A 19,104-nucleotide genomic window follows, 5' to 3' on the forward strand; every position below is an offset into this window, starting at 1 on the left:
AGTGGTTTCTGTTACTTTTATTTAAAAAATCGAGAAAACCTTTAAAGAATAACGGACTAAAAATTTCCCCTCTTCATGGTCATCTAAGGGAGCCACGGTCACCCCCTTTGTGGCCTTACATCCCTTAAGGCATATTTTTAAAGTCCATGACTGTCCCCCTCAACATAATCTTAATTAATGACACATTGCAAAAAAGTTGTCAAAAAATGTGTGCTGTTATTATGCTACGTTACACGTATTCTCGCAATTGTTTTGCATGTAGTAGTTCGGATGAGGTGGTCAGCCACGAGTAATAAAAAAATCAATTAATAAATATTTTCTATGTTTTCATTCTAAGTTGTTTTTATAATTGTAACTACAAAATTAATTTAATTTAAGTTAAACAAGTGAAATTTATACATGTATAAAATATGTACAAAAATATTTAATTTGTCGAGAAATTTTAAAACTTGTAGTACTATTTTTCTCCACTTTTATCTTCTAAGACTACTAATTCAATGGTTGTTGAGTGTTTTCATGACTACTAACTATGAATTTTATGTGAAGTATAGAATGTGTACAAAATTAATTTGTTTATAGTTAAATCTTGCATTATGATTGGTATCGATTTCTATGTACTTAAATTACTACACTATAAATAAGGAATCAATAATTTATTAATTCTTACTAATTGAATCATTTGCTTATTGTTTTGATTATTATAGTATTAATTTTTACAAACTCATTAATTTCTTTAGTATCTCAATTATACGTTTAATAATTTTGTACCTTTTTTTGACATATTTGTAGATTGTATTACACTTTTAGACTTTTCGTATGATTTTAGTTGTATGTTCTCTAGTAATAAACATCGAAATAATTAGTTAAAAATAATGTTAGGTATAATTTTAATGAAAAAAATGTACAAGTTTTATTTATAATGATGCAAAGAGTATGATGACAATAAAATAAAACTTAAATAAAATTTAATAAATTACCGTCCCGATCAATTATGCAAAGTTGTATACAGTGAATAATGGGTCCTACAATTGATAAATAAAGTATTTGTGCATAATAAACACACAAATAAAGTACATAATAAATAACAACAGTGAAGCATCAGATTTTGAAAAATTATACGGGCATTACACACCTATTATATGAAGCTTTCACGTTATTTTAGTATAGTTGTTTGCATTATACGATAGTTCTAATGTACATGATTATATTTTTTAATAAAATATTATGAAAATCAGTATTATTTTTAATGTAGACTTACAAAAATAACGATGTAAACTCACAATTGAAATTAAAATTTTTTTACAAAAGTTTCAAAAGTAATCTAGTGTGAAATGCAGTGTCTATAGTATCTTATAAAGTATCATATAAAACTAAAATGAAGTTTTTTTTTCAACATTCACATAGATGTGATATCGGATCTCCATGTATCGTAAAATCATCAATAAATATAATGACAATTGATAGAAGCAGCTGACACTGAGTGTTGAAAAATATTTTTTCATTACGTTAAAGTTCGTCTTTAATAGGGGAATAGTTATAAGTGACTCCGTCGATATCACGAATCGATGGCATCAAATCGCTCCAAAGTTTAACACGCTCTGGGAAAAGATTGTCGGACATGTAAACTTCGTCCGAGTTGCCGATGTGCAAGTACTCCAGATTGGAAGTGCGAACTGGTTTCCATTTAACTGGTGTATCCTTCGTCACTTCAGGCGTAGGGTTGCTGTGAAAAAAAATCAAATAATACGGATGTTTTTTTCACAGATTTGTTGTAATTACATCGAATTATTTTAATTAAATCAAAATTCATGTTGTTACTTGTAATGGAATCCTTAAAAAAAAAAAAAAAAAAAAAAAAAAAAACTGGAACTCATTTCACCCTCTGCACCGAACGCAAAAAATGTTCTACTTAAAAAAAAAATTTTAATGTCGAAAAATTGAATCGTTTCTCACCCAGTTTTGGCGAAATTGTACCAGAGAGCAGTGACAATGTCGATCACTCGATGGTCCTCTTCACTCAGCGGTACGTCCTTAAAAAGTTGTTCACCAACGGGAAACAGGTATTGTAAATCATCAGCGTGAGAGACGCCATAATCTCCCGAAGCATCGCCAAAGATGCTGCTAAACGACGAGCTTCCTCTGTACGCAAAGTAGTAGTAATACACAGGCGAGGATAGTAATTTCAAATGATCACGCACAGCTTCGTCAGCAGCAATGTAAAACCAGGCATCCGTGTACATCTTGATAAAAAAAAAAAATTAATTTTCGAATCATCAAGTAATATCAGTAAAATAATAGTATAAAATGAACAACGTACATCAGTCAGTGCGGCTCTAGTGGATTCATCAATAGGCTTGTCACCCAAGTAGAACTGTCGAATTAATCTTGAGGAATTTTGGCGATTCTTTTGCGGACATGTGTCATGAAACAGCAAAGTCACAGGCGCCAGATCTTCGAACTCTTTGTCAAGGCGTTTCACTAACTCTCCATTGTATAATCCGTACAACCCTGCACAAAAAATTAAGATTTTCAAAAAAAAATTAATTACTGTGCAGTAAGAATGAACCGAATTATTAACCATTATATTTTTTGTACGTATTGTATTTATTTAAACTACCCCAAGTTTTTCTTGTATAAGCGTACAAACGCACCTGCTGTTCTGATGGCACCTTCGTCTGAAGTGACACCAGTCATCCAGGTTAAATCGCTCAGATTTGCGTTTTTCAAGGAAACTGCTGGATCTTCCTTGAGAAAAGCCCCCGGATGGTCGGGTTCTATCACGGGTCTAAATGGTATCATAGGACAGTAATCAAAGACCTGTGGAACAAATAAATCAGTTGATTGAAAATAAATAAATAAAAAAATTTAATTTGTTTATTCACTCAATAGTTTGTCTACTTTTTTTTTGTAATCTTTGCAACAGGTAAAAAACCCTGCAATATTTATTATAATCTCATATGCTTATTATTTCAATTCCAATTTTAAATAATTTTTAATGAATCGCCAAAGTATTGATGTACGGTACTCAAAACGTGTTTTTAAAAATTATCGAATCACAAATACATGCATTAATGTTATACAACAAAAACTAGCAAGTTTATAAAGTTGAAGTAGAAAAAGACTCAAAAGGGGCCTTAAATTATTTTGATGGTATTTTTCGTATTCTTTGAGACCAAAATAAGTTTAATTTAAAAAATGTTTGTAACAGTAATTAATAGGCTACTGTTATGGGGTCTTGGCGAAAATAAGATTGAAAATCAATCTTTGGCTTTGCACTCTACTAAATAGTCACAATTATCAGCTACTTGCGAAAAAAGTATTGCAGAGTGCATATATCTTTCAGCAGCCCTTTTTCGAAGCTCTTGACACTTAACGAGCAATTAAGTGATGGTAATCGTATCTCGCAAGATCTGTAGCCAAGAGAGACGAGTGCACGAAGACGGATATGGGATGGTTAATAAGCGTGCGATCTCCTATACTCGTGCTTTCCAGTTGTGTGCGAATCTGCCAACGTCCACGTGGAAAGTAGCAGACACGGACTCGCCAACCGCGCGATTTGATGAAAGAGTAACTGTGCCGTAATCGTGCAAAAAAAATCCGTTGCTTAACGTCACGCATTGCACAATCATCGACGCATTATGACTAGGTTCTCACGATTTTATGTGCTGATGTTGCCGTCTGTCGATTATTACGCTTACAAGTAACGTCACTCGGAAAAATCTGTGCTTAGGAGTGGGCATATTTTTTATTTTTTATCTACTGAAATTGAGACTGCTGGAGTACGATTTGGGGGACATTTTTTTATCATTAACTGTAAAATGAAAAATTTGTTAAAATAAAAGCAGTGATTAGCTAGTTAATTAACTGTATGATTGACTGTAACATCCGGTATGCTGAATATTTCAGTTTGTTTAAAATTAACAATATTTTAGTAACATTAAAAGAGTGACTATTTAATTGAATGCACATCCTCACTTTTTGTTACTCTATTAATCAACATTTAAACATATTTTTTATTTGAAAATGACTATAATGATAGCAGTAATTTCATAATCAGAAGACTTTAATGGACAGTGTCTTGTTTTTGACTTTGGAACTAAGGCCCATGCATCCATGCACATTTGAAAGGTAGTTTTTTATGAAATGGTACGATTCAATCATTTTCACCATACAATTTTTCATCAGTCTATCTTTAGCATGATTTTATTTATTACTTCAATGTAATATCTTCTATGAGGAATTAAGAAATAAAGAACCTCTAGTTATTTTAATTTTATTATAATTTACCTATGTAAGTGCAAGCTGTCATGTATAAGTATTTCTATAAAAAATGGCATACGAGTAGACATATTAACATATTGATATTTTAATTTTCCCTAAATTTCATTGGTACGAGTTTACGGATGATGAAGTAAATCTCACCTGGAAAGCTCGATCAGTGCCGATAATCTCAATCGGGTCTTTCGTACGAAGACAGGCTACAAGTTTTTTCGTATCATCTTTTGGACAGTTCAATAGCTCAGCTAGACGTTGGGCCTTCTTTTTGGCCAAACCTGGACGTGTCAATGCCCAAGGACACAAAGCCGTGCCGCTTTGAGATATTCCACGCTGGAAGAGACCTGTTGGAGACATTTTGATAAAATTTTTTTTTTTCACCCATGTATAGAATCGTTTTTTGTTTAAAGTAATTGGTTTTTTAATATCAACTACTAGCTATGATTCAAGAATTGTGTGTTTATAATTTTTTTTTAATATTACGTAAGATTCCTCTAAAAGTCTGTTTATCATGCCACGTGTTTAGCATCGCCATTTTTTTATGTAACCAACTGATGGAGCCTAGGAGAGCTAGGTAATATTGTATGTACATGAAAAATAATTTAAATTAAACTATTTAAAATAAAAATAATTCTATAAAAAGGTCACCTCTAGAAATACACTTTTTTTCTTACTACAAACATGATCATTCAGTCGTAGAAATTTAAATTGATTTAAAAGCAGTTTCCACATTTATATCAAGTTGCTTGGGATCACTAAAAAGAAAATGTAAGAACCAAAAATTTATTTAAAAACAATGACTTTAAACTTATCTCTACAATTAGTATATTTCAGTAAATAAGCCTGAATGCATCCCAAACTGGGGATACGGTGCTGATGTTAATCAAACACTTTTTTTTTTAACGAGTCTCTTACATCTTAAGGAATATAAAGCTACCTTATACTATGTATGGGAGTGTTTAGCCAACAACTATTATAAATGTTTAACTCTGTTTACACGGTCTTTATTAATTATAAGTGACTAAATAGGATTTTCTTTTCTTTTACTAGGTTTGGTGTATTAATTCTCATAAAAAATTATCGAAAATCAAAGACAAAGACTTCCTAACATTGAAACAAAAAAAAAATTTTATGAGGAAATTCCTCATATTTCAAAATAATTTGTACACAAAGTATTATATTTAAAATATTAAGGAAATACGTATCTATTCGAGCGTTCATACGTTCATTAAAAATTAATAGATACGAATGCTTTTAGCATCACATTTGAGTACATCCACACAAAATTAGTAGTTGTCTCCTGTTTTTTAGAAAAATTTTTTTTAAGCACACCCTTGAAATGGGGCTTTATTTTGCTCGTGATGTCATCTTTTTTCTTACAATACATAACATTGTGAATAAAATAAGTCAAATTTTGATGGTGAGACAAAAAAGTTTTTTTTATTAAAAAATGGGGAACAAATTTAAACATTTTTTGTGAATTCTCTCATATATATATAATTTCTTGTACATAGATAATGTAATTGATATTACTCTGAAAACTCTATGCTTTTGCTGTCATATCTATTTATGACTCATTTCGTGAAAAAAGGTAGGTTCAAAGATAAAGTATTAAAAAAGAAGTCTGTAATATAAGCTAACTGTTAAGTTACGTTGAAAAAGTTGAAAACTAACAGAAATATTATTTATAACTTTTTAGGAAATTTCTGACAATTTTTTAAATCTATTAATTGAATACTAGCTGCTGAACATAGGTACGATGTGTGAGAAATACCACTTCTGCCTGCAGGTTGTGCAGGAATAAGGATGTTTTATTTTTAAAAAACTCGTAATAATTTTTTAAGCATTTATAAAATGGGTTTTAAGATTTTGAAAGATCAAAAAATATAACTCGTGAACAGACTTGATTAAGAAAATATTCACAATTAAAGGTTAAAGTCAAAATAAGTTAAGGTAGCCTTTTAAAAAAAAGTCAACGATCATGAGGAATTTTTAATAAAAGTCTTTAGTAATAAAAAAGCAGGTAGCCAGTTAACACCTCATCAACACAGCAATCCGATTAAAGAAAATCACAAGTCCCTAAAATGACATCATTTGTAATGTACGGTGAACCTAATTGTATTTGTTATGGCTTATATTTATTAATCCAATGTATGTATTAAGCGAAGTTACTACTGTTTCCAAAATAATTTGAAAAAACGAAAGAGAGGTAAAATTATAAAACTATTTACAAAATGAGTACTACTGTTCTAGTTAAGTGTAGACTAATGGCATATTATTAAAAAAAAATAATAATAATAATAAAAAATATAATAAACATACACAATTAAAAAACGGAAAGAAATTTCACAAGGTAAAGAAATATTATGAGAGCAGTGACGATTACGTGGGAGTGGTAAATTAAAAAATATCGCATACGTTTGTTTCAAAGTATTTTCAATTTATTTTTGTATCTTTTGATACATGTACTCCTTCATGAGAGCACATATTGAGTTTTATTTTAGTTCTCAGATAATTTTTTTGTTTTTCATGCATGTAGTTCGATGTAGTATTATTCCACTGATGCGTTCAAAAATAACTATAGACGACGCCTTACTTGCCGGAAAAAATTTCCAAAACACGAGGTTTGCGAGCCATTGGAGCTGTTATTAGAGATGGTATCAACAGTATCTCTTTTGGAAACTGGATATCCCGTTGGTGTAAAGTAAAAATTGCGCTTTTCACACCATTTTGTGTCCACAACCTGAACTACAAAATGAGGAGGCTTTTCTTTCTGGTCTGCCATTGATGACTTATTCTGGCTTCCAACTGTTTGAACAAACAAAACTTGGCGGATGGCTCTTAAGATGATCTGCCCCACGGATTTCACGATCGAATGTCCAAACGAATACTCGATACAACACTTTTTTTCTACTTCTCTTAATTTTAAGGCTAAGTCCAACGTCTAGACTATCATTCTCTTTAAGACGCAATGACGTGCGCTCGAGCTATTAACTGTAAGTTGAGCCAAGTAAGATACGTGTCACGTAGTAAACGATGATTGGCCATGTTGTTATATCGAGTTACTGAATACGCAGGCTTATATATTTTACCAGCGTGTTTTTCCTACGGAGGCAAGGTTAACTTTTGGGAATTGGAAAAAAGGAGCATGAAAATGATGAGTCTCAACCTCGTTGCGTATGGAATAATTATAGGGACAGTAGGACAACAGTTTTAATAGATGAATTCAGAAATTTATTTGGTATTTCATTCGAATAAGCTTTGATTTACATTTCTTCATGCCTTTGGATGCCGGTTTTCTGACAAACGACTTTTGATGAACTATTTATTCGATATATCTACTTTCAAACATTTATTTTTGAGAAACTATCTCCACAACTCCGTGCGTTCTTCACCCATGTTTGGTCATTATTGATACTTGTTCCACCGGAAGCAATTTCCAAAGCACGAACTCTTACTGGTCTCCGTCTTGGATTTAGTATTATTGGAGGTGCTGCTGGTACTGTTGTTTCTTTTAAAAAGCTGCGACTCTGAATCATCCGAATTCGTCCGGCTCCTGTAACCGCATTCTCGAACCACCACCTTCACTTCGATCGAGGGTGGATTTTTCGTTTTATTCGACATTGATGATTATATTTTTTACTAATTTAACTCAATGACACTATATTTAAGGATTTCAAAATAGTAGTACTTCAGATATGCTTTGTGTCCTCGTTTGGTAAAAGAACAAATCAAAACGTATACTGCAAATGCAGTGCTGTATATGACAGAAAACTAACTAGTTTGTGTCACGAGAGTGTGGAAGTTGGAAACATACGAAAGACAAAAAGTAACGGAAGAGAAAGAGAAAGAGAGACGGAGTGGGGGCTAGCATTGTAGCTAGGCAATTAGATTATCAGTGGTTACGAGAGATAGGCGGCTGTTAGAAGCTTTAGTCCAAGAGTCTACCGTAAAAATGACCACGTAATCTCTTAAAGCCTCATGCAAGTGTTATGAAGACAAAAATAAGTAGCGAAGGGATATTAGGACGCGAAATCAAAATATGAATCTATCAAACATCATACCTATGTCGTAGATACTTCATCTATGTATCTTTTGTAGAAAGGCATAGGCAGACAGAGTAGTAAAAGATAATTTGCTTTTAAAAATTTTTGAAAATTTGTATCAGAATAACAATGGGTGGTCATTTTTCTTAGAGGGCTGGCACTGGGTGTCTCTTTGATACAGGTACTATTATGAAAAGGGGTGTTAGAATTTGATGGTGGCAGCCATTTGATAAGGGGTTCATCAAATATTTGTTATATTAATAAATAATATTCATTAAAAAGTCTTATGATTAAAAGTTATTAAAAATTATACTACTCAACAAATTCTGTCCTCCAAAGATGTGAAATTAAAAAAAATTTTTATTGTTTAAATTTCTTTAATTTTATTTTGTTTTATAAATATTTTATTCATAAAAATTATAAATAAAATTTAAATTCTTCTAAATTTTTTGTAAATAGCAACAGATATATATATTTAAGAAACCATATTATTTATTGTTTGGTAGTCGGGAGCTTCGTCCCATGGACCCCACACAACCTCTGTTGTGAACCATTTGTACCAACATTTTTTCAGGAGTGAACATATATTAAAACGTCCATTATTTTAAAATTGTTATTTTTTAGTCATATATACGCAATAAAGTATCTGCAGTGGAGCCTAAAATAAAAATTCTCATACTAAAAATTAAATTATATTAACACGTGCCAACAGATGCGTTTCTATATTTTATTTAAATAACGTCAGACTTTTAACGTTTTTGAGATATAATTTTATTTAAAAGTTTTAATCATTTGTAGTCTGCTTCAAAAATTATTCAATTAAATTAGATAGGACACAAAACTATCTACTAAATTTTCGAGCTTTCTTAGGTCAAAATAATTTTTATGATGATTCAACGATTTGAATTAATTAGGAGGAAATAAGTAATAACATAATACAGTAACATAACAACAACTGTACAGTAACCTCCTAAACTTTTTTGGCCAAAAGAACTTAACAAAATTTACTACATTGTTTTAGCTCTACTTATTGTAACTCAATAATTCGAAGCCGATTAAAAAACATTAGAGTGGTTGAAATATTTTTTTTCTTAAAATCATAAAAAATTACTCGTTATTTAAACAAAAAGTCAAAACACGATCTCTCCTATTAGTGATAGCATTGCGTATTTATCGACATGCGCAAAAAAAGCTTGTAAAGAAAAAGTAAAATGATCAAGAAAATAAATGAATGTGGGTATTAAGACATTACCATGTCGACACGTTGCCGCAGTACTTTTACTTTCTGGCAGGAGACCACCACTACATGAAACACCCATCGGAAGTGTTGTTCTTATTCGAAACAGAGCAAAAATAAAAAAAAAAAACAGCTTGGACAATTAAAAGTCAATCGCTATTGTGAATTTCGATCAATATTAATGTTTTCAAAAAAAAATTGGATGATTGCACGATGTCATGAATTAATTGCCAACTCCATCGGTGCACGGTTTAATTGAAAAACGCAGGGTTTATAGACGAAATGACGACGACAAACCGGCATTTTCATCAACTCGTGAGCACGTTTCGTTGGATTATTCATAAAAAACAAGATTGCTAAAAATCGCCCAGGAATGCTAACTTACTAAAAAAAAAAAAAAAAAAAAAAAGGAAATATACTACGAATACAGCGAAACTTGCATCCCGCTATGCGCGACATAATTAAAATTCACGCGAGTTCTTTTGCATGAAAAAGACATTCATAAGCTTCCCAAGGAGTGCAATCTCCTTCGCGAGTCCGTTAGCATATATATATATTCTATTCCTGTGCAACTGCATTTCCGGCAAACCCGTTTCACGGAGGCTCGTATCCAGCTCGCACTTACCTCTTGACAGCGGGCTTATCATGTGGTAATGAACGGCAACACCACCGGCGCTCTCGCCGAAGAGCGTCACGCGGTTAAGGTCCCCGTTGAAGCTGGCGATGTTCTCGTGCACCCAGCGAATCGCCTGGGCTTGGTCCTTCATGCCTTGGTTGCCCGGGGACGCGAGATCCTCCGTGCTCAGGAAACCGAGCGGTCCCAGCCTTTGGGAAAATTAATTAGGATTACTCCAGCCATCGGCGTCAATGTTTTCACAATACGTGGTTGATAAAAATACATTTTTTAAATAATCAGTGATCGGAAAATTGGTAAATGTATACGCGCACAGTTGCACGCACTTCTTCGATCTCTGCAGCAATTACTAGACGAGCCATGTTCGATTTGTACCAGTTCTGCTTGTACACGCTTGACTGACGTTTGGATGACATCATAATGTAAAAAAAAACGAAGCAGAAATCCACATTGATTGCTAAACCAGCTAGGGAAGAAAAAAAAAATGTTCCGTAGCTATGTAAATACCAGAGCGATTGCATTCTGGATCGCGAAACTACATCGAGGCGCGAGTGGATTTTAAAACGGTTGTTCGAGTATTTTTCATTTGCTTGGCCTATTTTGCGAGGAAAAAAAATACATCTCCATGATTTTTCTCGCTTCGGGCGTGATGTTTAAAGCTTTTCTTTTTAAATCAATTACTGCAAGTTTTTTTTTTTTCTAATTTCAAGTTTACATTCCAGGCAGCACACTGTAAGTGCATGAGTTAATATCCTTAAAATCGTTATGTCCTTCCTCTCTCTCTCTCTCTCTTTTTCTTATTTTCCCTCTCTTTAAATTATTTCAATTATCGTAGGCTGTTGGTAATTTTTATGATTTTAAAAAGATTTAGTCTTGACTGAATCAAACAATGTTATTACGATATATTAATAATGTGCACACGATGTTTATCAAAATTTTATTGCAACAATGTCTTGTATTTGTATGATTTTTGTATTTTCACACCTTAAAACTACATCTATTTATCAACCTATACATCTATCATGTATCTCTTTAGGTGGCTCTTTTTATCTCTCCCACCGTTGTCTCTCTCTCTCGTACTGTCTTTCTCCCCTTATCTCTTTATCTTTCTGCCGATCTCTCTTTTATTTTTTCAAGGCCAAAAAACGTAATAACCAGGAAAATTCGCATACCATGTGCGCGTAATATTCGCTCGACAGACTCCATTTACCTGTAACAAGGAAAAAGAAGACGCAACGAGAGCCTCACCTGTAATTAACAGTGACTAGGATGACGTCATGATCGAGCAAGAATTTAGGTCCGTAGTACTCGGAGTGGCCGGCGCCTGTCACCCATCCCCCTCCGTGGAACCAAATCATGACCGGGTGGTTGTTGATTTTTTTTTCATCGCTGCTCGGAATGTTGGGCGTGTAAACGTTCAGGTACAGGCAGTCCTCGACGCCGACAATTTCCTCCTCGTGCGTGTAGATATTGCGCTGAGTGCACACGTTTGCGTCCTCCTTGGCTGGCCGTACTCCTGCCCATGGCACGGCAGGTTCTGGGGGCTGGAATGGAAAATATTTTTCATGATCATTTTTTACTTTACAATCAAGTGATGTTTCGTTGGTAAAAATGGTTAAACGTTACAGCCTCGTTGAAAAAAGGTACACTGGAAATAGGTGTAATCGTAAATTCCAACTTATTTATCATTATAATGTGGTAATAAATGTTATTATGGAATCGTATTACATTTTCTTTAAAAAGTACAGCTATTGATAATGTTCAACTCAGCAGAATTTATTTCATCACCATCATAAAAATTTAATTCTTCTTGTGTAATCTGTATCCATAAAAAGCTTACCACCTCTTTTTTCTGTTAATACGTCGTAGTGAGACACTGATGGAGCGATAATCATTTTAAAATTTGATTTTGCATTCTGATAAATGAAAACAGCATGGTACACTTATTTCTGATAATAATATCTATATGTTTGGAATGCACTTTACAAATTAATTTTTGTTTTGGGGGTTAATACTTCAAAACAATTGCAAAGAATGTGTGGGTGCCAAAGAAACGTAGTACGGATTCATTTACAATGTTTTATCTTATCGACCTTTCAAAATAAGAACAAGGTTTCAATATCTTACAATCGAATAAATGATGAATTTTTAACAACAATCACCCACGAGCGATTTGTACTGCTATTCTTAACGTGTGCTGTTTATTACCACAATTATTACTTTTTAATCTAACCCTGAAATGCAATGTGCTCTATATATAATTTTATAATTGAAATACTGGATGTTAACTGTTATATGTACTTGGAGTTTTAAAATAAATAAAAATAACAATTTGTGAGTTAACGTAATGTAAAATTATTTAACTCCTTTTTCTTACTTATTTTAATATAATTACCATGAATTTTACAAGCACGTTAACTATTGTTGTAAGTATCTACACTATTTTTTGTGATCATCAAATTTTATAAATTCTTTTATACAACAGCAAATTTTAAGTGGTGTGATACTTTTACCATGAACCATTTTTCTTAAATTTAATTTATTATCAAAAAACACTTTAAAAGATAGTAGAAAGTTATCCTTGTGATTTTATGAACCTTCAGCAACTCTATTCTACATGCAAAGTAGGTAAAAAAGCTTCAAGTGCGTAAAGTTTATTCTATACAAATGAAAATCATTAAGTTTTTTTCTATTGTAAAGAAATTTTTTTAAAATACCAATCATTTTATTTTTAAGGCATCTTTTAATTCATTTATAACTATGTAAATATCACAAGTTACTTCGCAGAAATTAGACATTTTTTAAAAATGTTTTACCTCAAAACGCAGTTCACCCAACGGTGGCACAGCATAGGGTATTCCTCGAAATCCAAAGAACTCCCTTCCTTTTCGTGTTTTCATGACGATGCCCTCCAAGGTACCATTACGAATGTTCACTAAGGGCGAGAATGCCCATACTACATTCACACACAATAAAGTACCAACAAAGCAAAGGACTAACTTTTTCATGTTCGTCAGAAACACTTCACTTTAGCACAGAAAAATCTTGTCTAGTGGAGTGTTGGTAGGTACGTATACTCCTTGCGATGTAAGAAATGAGACTGTGACTAGCTTTGGGAAAGCCCAGGTGCAAGGAGAGGTGTCATGAGGATATTATACGCTGCATAGCGCGTGTAATCAATTCGGGGGAGGGGAGAACGATTTTATCAGTCATTCGTTATGACGTTTGACTATAGCACTAAATGCGACTTTAAAGAAAAGAGCCGTATACATTTTTTGTTAATTATCCGATATTAAAAACTATTTCAACGTTCAATTGCTAGTTTGAAGTGATCTCATTAAAGGGTATCTAAAAATCTATCAATGACATTTATTATTGTTACGTAGGGAAGAAATTTATTATTATTACGTGAGTACTATTTTTTTTGTGCGTTGTTAATTTTCTGTCGGCTTACGTTGATTACTTAGTTGAACTTATGTTTGGCATTGAAAAAAGACATCCATCCCTTTTCCTAAGTCTTAGCTTCATCGACAAACGCATTATTATGACGTCTTTTCGTGAGCCCACCGCTAATCATGCAAAATTTCTAATAAACATCGTTTTTTTGATGTATCACTGAACTCTTGCATTGTAGGTGAAAATTTCCCGTCACGACCTCAACAAAATGCATAAATTAATATGTATACATGCGCTGTCAGTATACACAATAATACTGATATGTATACTCAGCCCTTTTAACTACATAAATTACTGGAATTTTTTCTAGATATTTTTTTTACGATGCATATTAATGTTCATATAAATTTCAAGACATTTGATTAACTGTTTTTTAAGTAATTTTTTTCATCAAAAAATTCTCGCTTTTTACGATAACTTGGGTAGATAGTAAAAAATATTTGGTAAAATATAGTTAGTTATTTTTAGTTATTATAATTAGTTATTTTAATAGTTCCACAACTAAAAAAAATTTATTCGAAGTCTTCTTCGTTTTACAGGCGGAAAACTTGAACCAGTAACCAGAGTGCAAAAAATAAATATTTAGGGTTTTGGCAAAAAAAATTTGATAGTAAAAAAAACTAATTGTAATAAAAAATTAAAAGAATTGAATTTTATTTATAAATGTTTATTTTATTTAACTTAAAAGTAGTAAATAGTTCTTCCTTGAGCCAAAAAATTTGACTATAACTAAGAACTTGGAGAGTTGATATTTTAAATATTTATAAAATTGAATTCATCATTAATCTTTACATATGTTGACAATTATACAATTTAATATTAAAAACTTATTTAATGTAAGTACTCTAATTCTTTCACGTATATGATTATACATATATAATTATAGGCGGCTATGGAAAATTATTTTGTTCTTTTAAGATCAATACATAAAAAATTATTGAAAAAAAGAACGTACATTTTTTTTACTTTTTGTCCAAAAAAAATTTCAATTCGTCATCAAGAAAAAATCTTCTTAGCTTATATTATAGATATTTTCATTCATTGTAACAATGAGTATTATGATCTCAATGTGTTTCGCTCTTAAAGCCCTTTCATTTAATACTATAAGCTTTTTTTTAACGTGTCACACTTACAAAGGTACGATCATGGGTAAACGGGAACCTAATTTTTAATAGGGGTTTGAAAGTATTGACTTCATCCCTATTTTTGATAAAATAAAATTGGTTGTAAAGGTTAGCTTCGAGGTGACTCACTGTATCCAAGTAACAATTGTGAGGCTGGGTTCGCTTGACAGCCAAGCAACATATCCTTGGCCAGTCTGATCAATTGATACATGACGGCTGGTCACATTTGCGGTGGCAAAACGTTTCTAATGAAGCAACCTTAGCCTAAAAAGCATTACTTAACTTACCAAAGCTAGAACAGTGGCGCAGCAAAGCTACCCTCACCACTTTTTTGCATCAATGCAAGTGTGGCACAGGCCAACCTTTAGCTGGCACTATGGCACAAATTCGATAATAGTCTGCGCATTTTGCGCTCTACATGACTATATACTTACTTTGGTCAGGCTTGAAGGGCGTTGGCCTTCATAGCTTAATTTCTCCAGATTCGAGGTAACATCACGTTGAACTGCAAATATCGGTATGGATAACTTCGCCCCAAACTTTATAAATGTTTTTTTCCACCCTTACTGAGAGACAATTTTTGCAAAATACCTTGCACCCTAGTTGAACCAACAACTGAATGGTTTTCAATATTTTTTAATTGACCTACTATTTACACACCCTATGGTGTTTGTGACGTAATTCAAACGATTTGATAGATTAAAGCTTTGTCTAACGCTTAATTTCAGTTTGCTCTACTCAACCTTAAGCAATCCAAAATCGATTGTCTTGAATGTTGCTCAAAAATATTAGTAAATATAGCCTTGATACACTCGAATGAAAAAGATTTCGTTTCAATGTTGGTACATGTACTTAAAACGTCGTTAATTGCGTAAACCAGTTAGCTACCATGAACTCATTCCTTAATGAGAATTTCCTCGTAGTTTTCAACCAGTAGCTTTCTGTCGATACCAAAATAAATGAACCCGTCTTAACACGTAGTGAAATCAAAGAACCAATCGTGAAGGCAAAAAAACGACAAATACCGTGACACGCAGGTATCATGATTTATTTTCGATTCTGTCAATCTTGTGCACGGTGAAATAATTATTTTATACTTATTAGTCCACGAATTAAAATGTATTTAAAAAAATTGTATTTATAATATTTAATTCATAATTTTTCTTTACAATGGAATGAAACAGTCTATAGTATTTTTCGTTTTTAATCTATAATGAGAGTTTATTCACTATACAATTAAGTAGAGACAGACAAGTAAGATAAGACAAGCCATCAATATAAGTACACAGAGAAATTGGAATGTCCTTATCAGATATGAATTTAAAATCTATAATTTTTAATTTACAAGAATAGTAATACAAGAAAAGACGTCGCATTATCATCTATAATCAACCTTTCTGCAAAAAAAATTTTTTAAAATTATTTTAGCTAATTTATTTGTCCGTTTGTCTGCAGGTTTGAAATCGATTATAAGATTCTAGTATAGTCTCGTTACGAATAGATAGATAAACAAACAATATGAGTTACTTAAAAGTAACAGTTTAAAAACTGTGAAATGTTTTCACAATCATTTATACATGGTACATTATTTAGTTGCGTTACTACATGTAATTTTTTACGTGAAGCATTGTATACGCCGCATTTAGAAATTTGTCTTCAATTATATTTTCCATCGTGTCAAACAATGCATATTTTTTTTCATGTACATAATCACATCAAATAATAGTATCCTAAACGGGTAAGATTGCACATAACAAATAAGAACAATTTTTACACAAATGTCAGAATAATTAATGAAACAAAAACACAGTAAAAAATATTCGAAAAGCAACTCATGAATTTAGTAGTTGACACATACTTATTCAAAAGTCCTCAATAGTTTCATTCTATTAGAGGATCTTCAAAGATTTTGGATGTCAATTTTATTACCTTCTTGAAAAAAGTTTAATAAATTATTTGTAAAAAAAAAAAAATAAATCAAAATAATACAAAGAAACAGGCACCTCTCACAATATCCCTGGATATTTTGATTGTCTTTATCAACATTTATTTGACAGTTGAACAATACTTGAATGTTTCGCAGATGAGCCAAGTCTTCCGCAGCGCAGTTGATGCTTACAGGCCTTGAAATGAAACTACGTTCAGTAATCTATTATGGTATGTCATTACCTCGTTTGAGATTAATAACACGCGCTCATAATTGTGGCACAAATAACAGTTGCGTAATTATATATGAGAGCAGATACGCATATTTAAACATTCGCACGCTTATTTATTTAAAAATAAATGAATTTAAATGTGGAATTATAATCTGATTTATCTGGTTAATTAGAAGAAATAATTTGAAAAAAAAAATCCAATGTAATGCTAAGTGATGTTTTTTTCATTCATTATTAACACAATATCTTTTAACCATTTCACTATTTCAGCGCACTTTCAAACATAAAATGGGCGTGTTTGCGCTCACTCCTCATTACGAAAGAGTACGTAAATCGCGGTTGTGAAATCTGATTTTAAAGTCAATGTTTATTAGGAAAATAAATGCATGTACCATGCAATACTTTGTGAGGTAAAAGCAAAAAAACACGTCATTCCGTAATCCATAAAAAGTTGTGCTTGATAATAAAAGGCTTAAAAAGTAGAAAATGATAATAATCAATTAATACAAGATAGTGGTATAATCAGGCGAATTGAAAAACATGCTTGTAAAATTTGAAAAAATTACTAAGAGCTGAGTAAAATCGGTGCCCTTGTCCAGCACATGGTGTGAAACGTAATTTTTTGCTCAATTATATACATCTCAAGTAATTAGGAGTGAGAATGTACAACGGCTCGGTGATTGCTGGCGATAGTTTTGTCCGTGGCACTAATTGCAGCAAGTTGAAACGGGATAAAAAGTCAAAAGTGATCAAAATTCTTAAGCTAAAATGAAAACAATTTGATAGTAGTACAACAATTAGGAGTTATAAGATAAACGTATGATACGGGCATAATTAAATTACAAGTATATGAAGTAATTGTCTAAAATAAAGTGAAAAAAAATTTTTTAATTGATAAAACGAAGAATATAGAAAATCCAAAAAATATTTTGAATCGTGCGTTGTGCAATTCAATTATTGCTATGGTAATTATTAAAACATTATCGTATAGCTGAGGTGAGATTGTTTAAGACTTTCTGTTTTTTTTTTTTTTTTTTTTTTTATATTTAAATAATTTTCCAAATTTAAAATTTTCCTCACTAAATATTGCATATCATCACTGTTGTACTTTATAACTCTATTTGTAATCATATTTGAAAATTATACTTATTTATGCTCAAGTATTGTTTTCGTGTTACAAAAACTCTAAATTTGTTGTCATACTAGTAAATTTAGTAAATTTAGTTATTACCTTCATAAATGCTTGTATTATCCCTAATAAAATAACATTCATTGCTCGTAAAATAAAAACCATAAATGTATGTCTACTGCATAAATTTTTTTTTTTTATAATATAAATTTTTAGTATTGCAAAAGCTTAACAAATATACCAAAAATACTCTCATGATCAGCGATCCGTCAAGTTACTTTTGTATTTATCGGCAGATGGTATTCCAACTTGTATGATCAACCATAAATATCCTTCGAGGATTATAGATGTCACTGCGTCCCTAATATTACACCCTCTGTACCGTTACCCCCTTGCTTATTTTCTGTATTACTTTTAACATTCCCCAGCATATACATATAGGTATAGTGTGAAATATAAGTTAAAGGTAAAATACACCCCTTCAAAAAAAAAAATCTTTAAAAAATTTGTTCCCACTGAAGAAACTCAGCATTTCTCGTCGGAAGATAACATACGCCATTTTGATTCGACGAAAATGCTAACGTCGAGAGAGACCCATGCTTGTGCCGCGTGTCTAAAATTTTCCATGCACCTCACAACCACGAAAAAAAATTGTATTCATAACATGAAATTAATCGTCGATAAAAAAACAAAGATTTCAATCAACTGAATTTAAACAACTGATTATTAATAAGAGATTCCCCAGGTGATGGCAGTTTTTAAACTTATTTTGTAAACAAAAATCCAAGGTTTATCAAAAATCCAATGTATCAAATAATAACTCAGTATTGATCACGCCAACTGTACAGTTCTCTGCTATGTGACTTTTGATAGTAATTAAGGTAGTCTATCACCCACCACTTTTGAACTTCGGTTTCCTTGAAAAAAATGTATGTTATAGATTAAATTTTTCTTTTTCGACAAAAATTATAAATAAATATTCCTACCACATAAATTTTTGAGATAATAAAGTTGCAAGTTTAAAATTTCAAGAAAGATTACAAT

The 19,104-nt window shown here is 31.8% G+C and overlaps 1 protein-coding gene across 1 annotated transcript; it reads right to left on the bottom strand.

Annotated features, from left to right (window-relative positions):
- Nucleotides 1-348: 348 nt before the first annotated feature.
- LOC106645644 (carboxylic ester hydrolase) lies at nt 349-13,278 on the bottom strand. The gene is made up of 8 exons (XM_014361542.3): nt 13,009-13,278; nt 11,441-11,736; nt 10,184-10,383; nt 4,423-4,619; nt 2,652-2,817; nt 2,318-2,508; nt 1,954-2,240; nt 349-1,723 (listed from the first exon to the last, which is right to left on the bottom strand). The coding sequence occupies exons 1-8, from the start codon at nt 13,198-13,200 to the stop codon at nt 1,507-1,509; spliced, it is 1,746 nt and encodes a 581-aa protein (XP_014217028.2). The 5' UTR covers nt 13,201-13,278; the 3' UTR covers nt 349-1,506.
- Between the last annotated feature and the right edge of the window lie 5,826 nt (nt 13,279-19,104).

Source organism: Copidosoma floridanum, unplaced genomic scaffold (assembly GCF_036245765.1).
Source record: "Copidosoma floridanum isolate Cflo_tuat_1 unplaced genomic scaffold, Cflo_Japanese_pri ptg000006l, whole genome shotgun sequence".
Taxonomy (NCBI): Eukaryota; Metazoa; Arthropoda; class Insecta; order Hymenoptera; family Encyrtidae; genus Copidosoma; species Copidosoma floridanum.

Excerpts from the sequence above, each read along its gene's own strand:
- LOC106645644 (XM_014361542.3), bottom strand. The coding sequence starts at position 13,200 with ATGAAAAAGTTAGTCCTTTGCTTTGTTGGTACTTTATTGTGTGTGAAT. Across the intron at positions 2,509-2,651 it reads AGGTGCCATCAGAACAGCAG|GGTTGTACGGATTATACAAT; the intron begins GTGCGTTTGTAC and ends TTTTTTGTGCAG. Across the intron at positions 2,241-2,317 it reads CTAGAGCCGCACTGACTGAT|ATGTACACGGATGCCTGGTT; the intron begins GTACGTTGTTCA and ends TTTTTTATCAAG.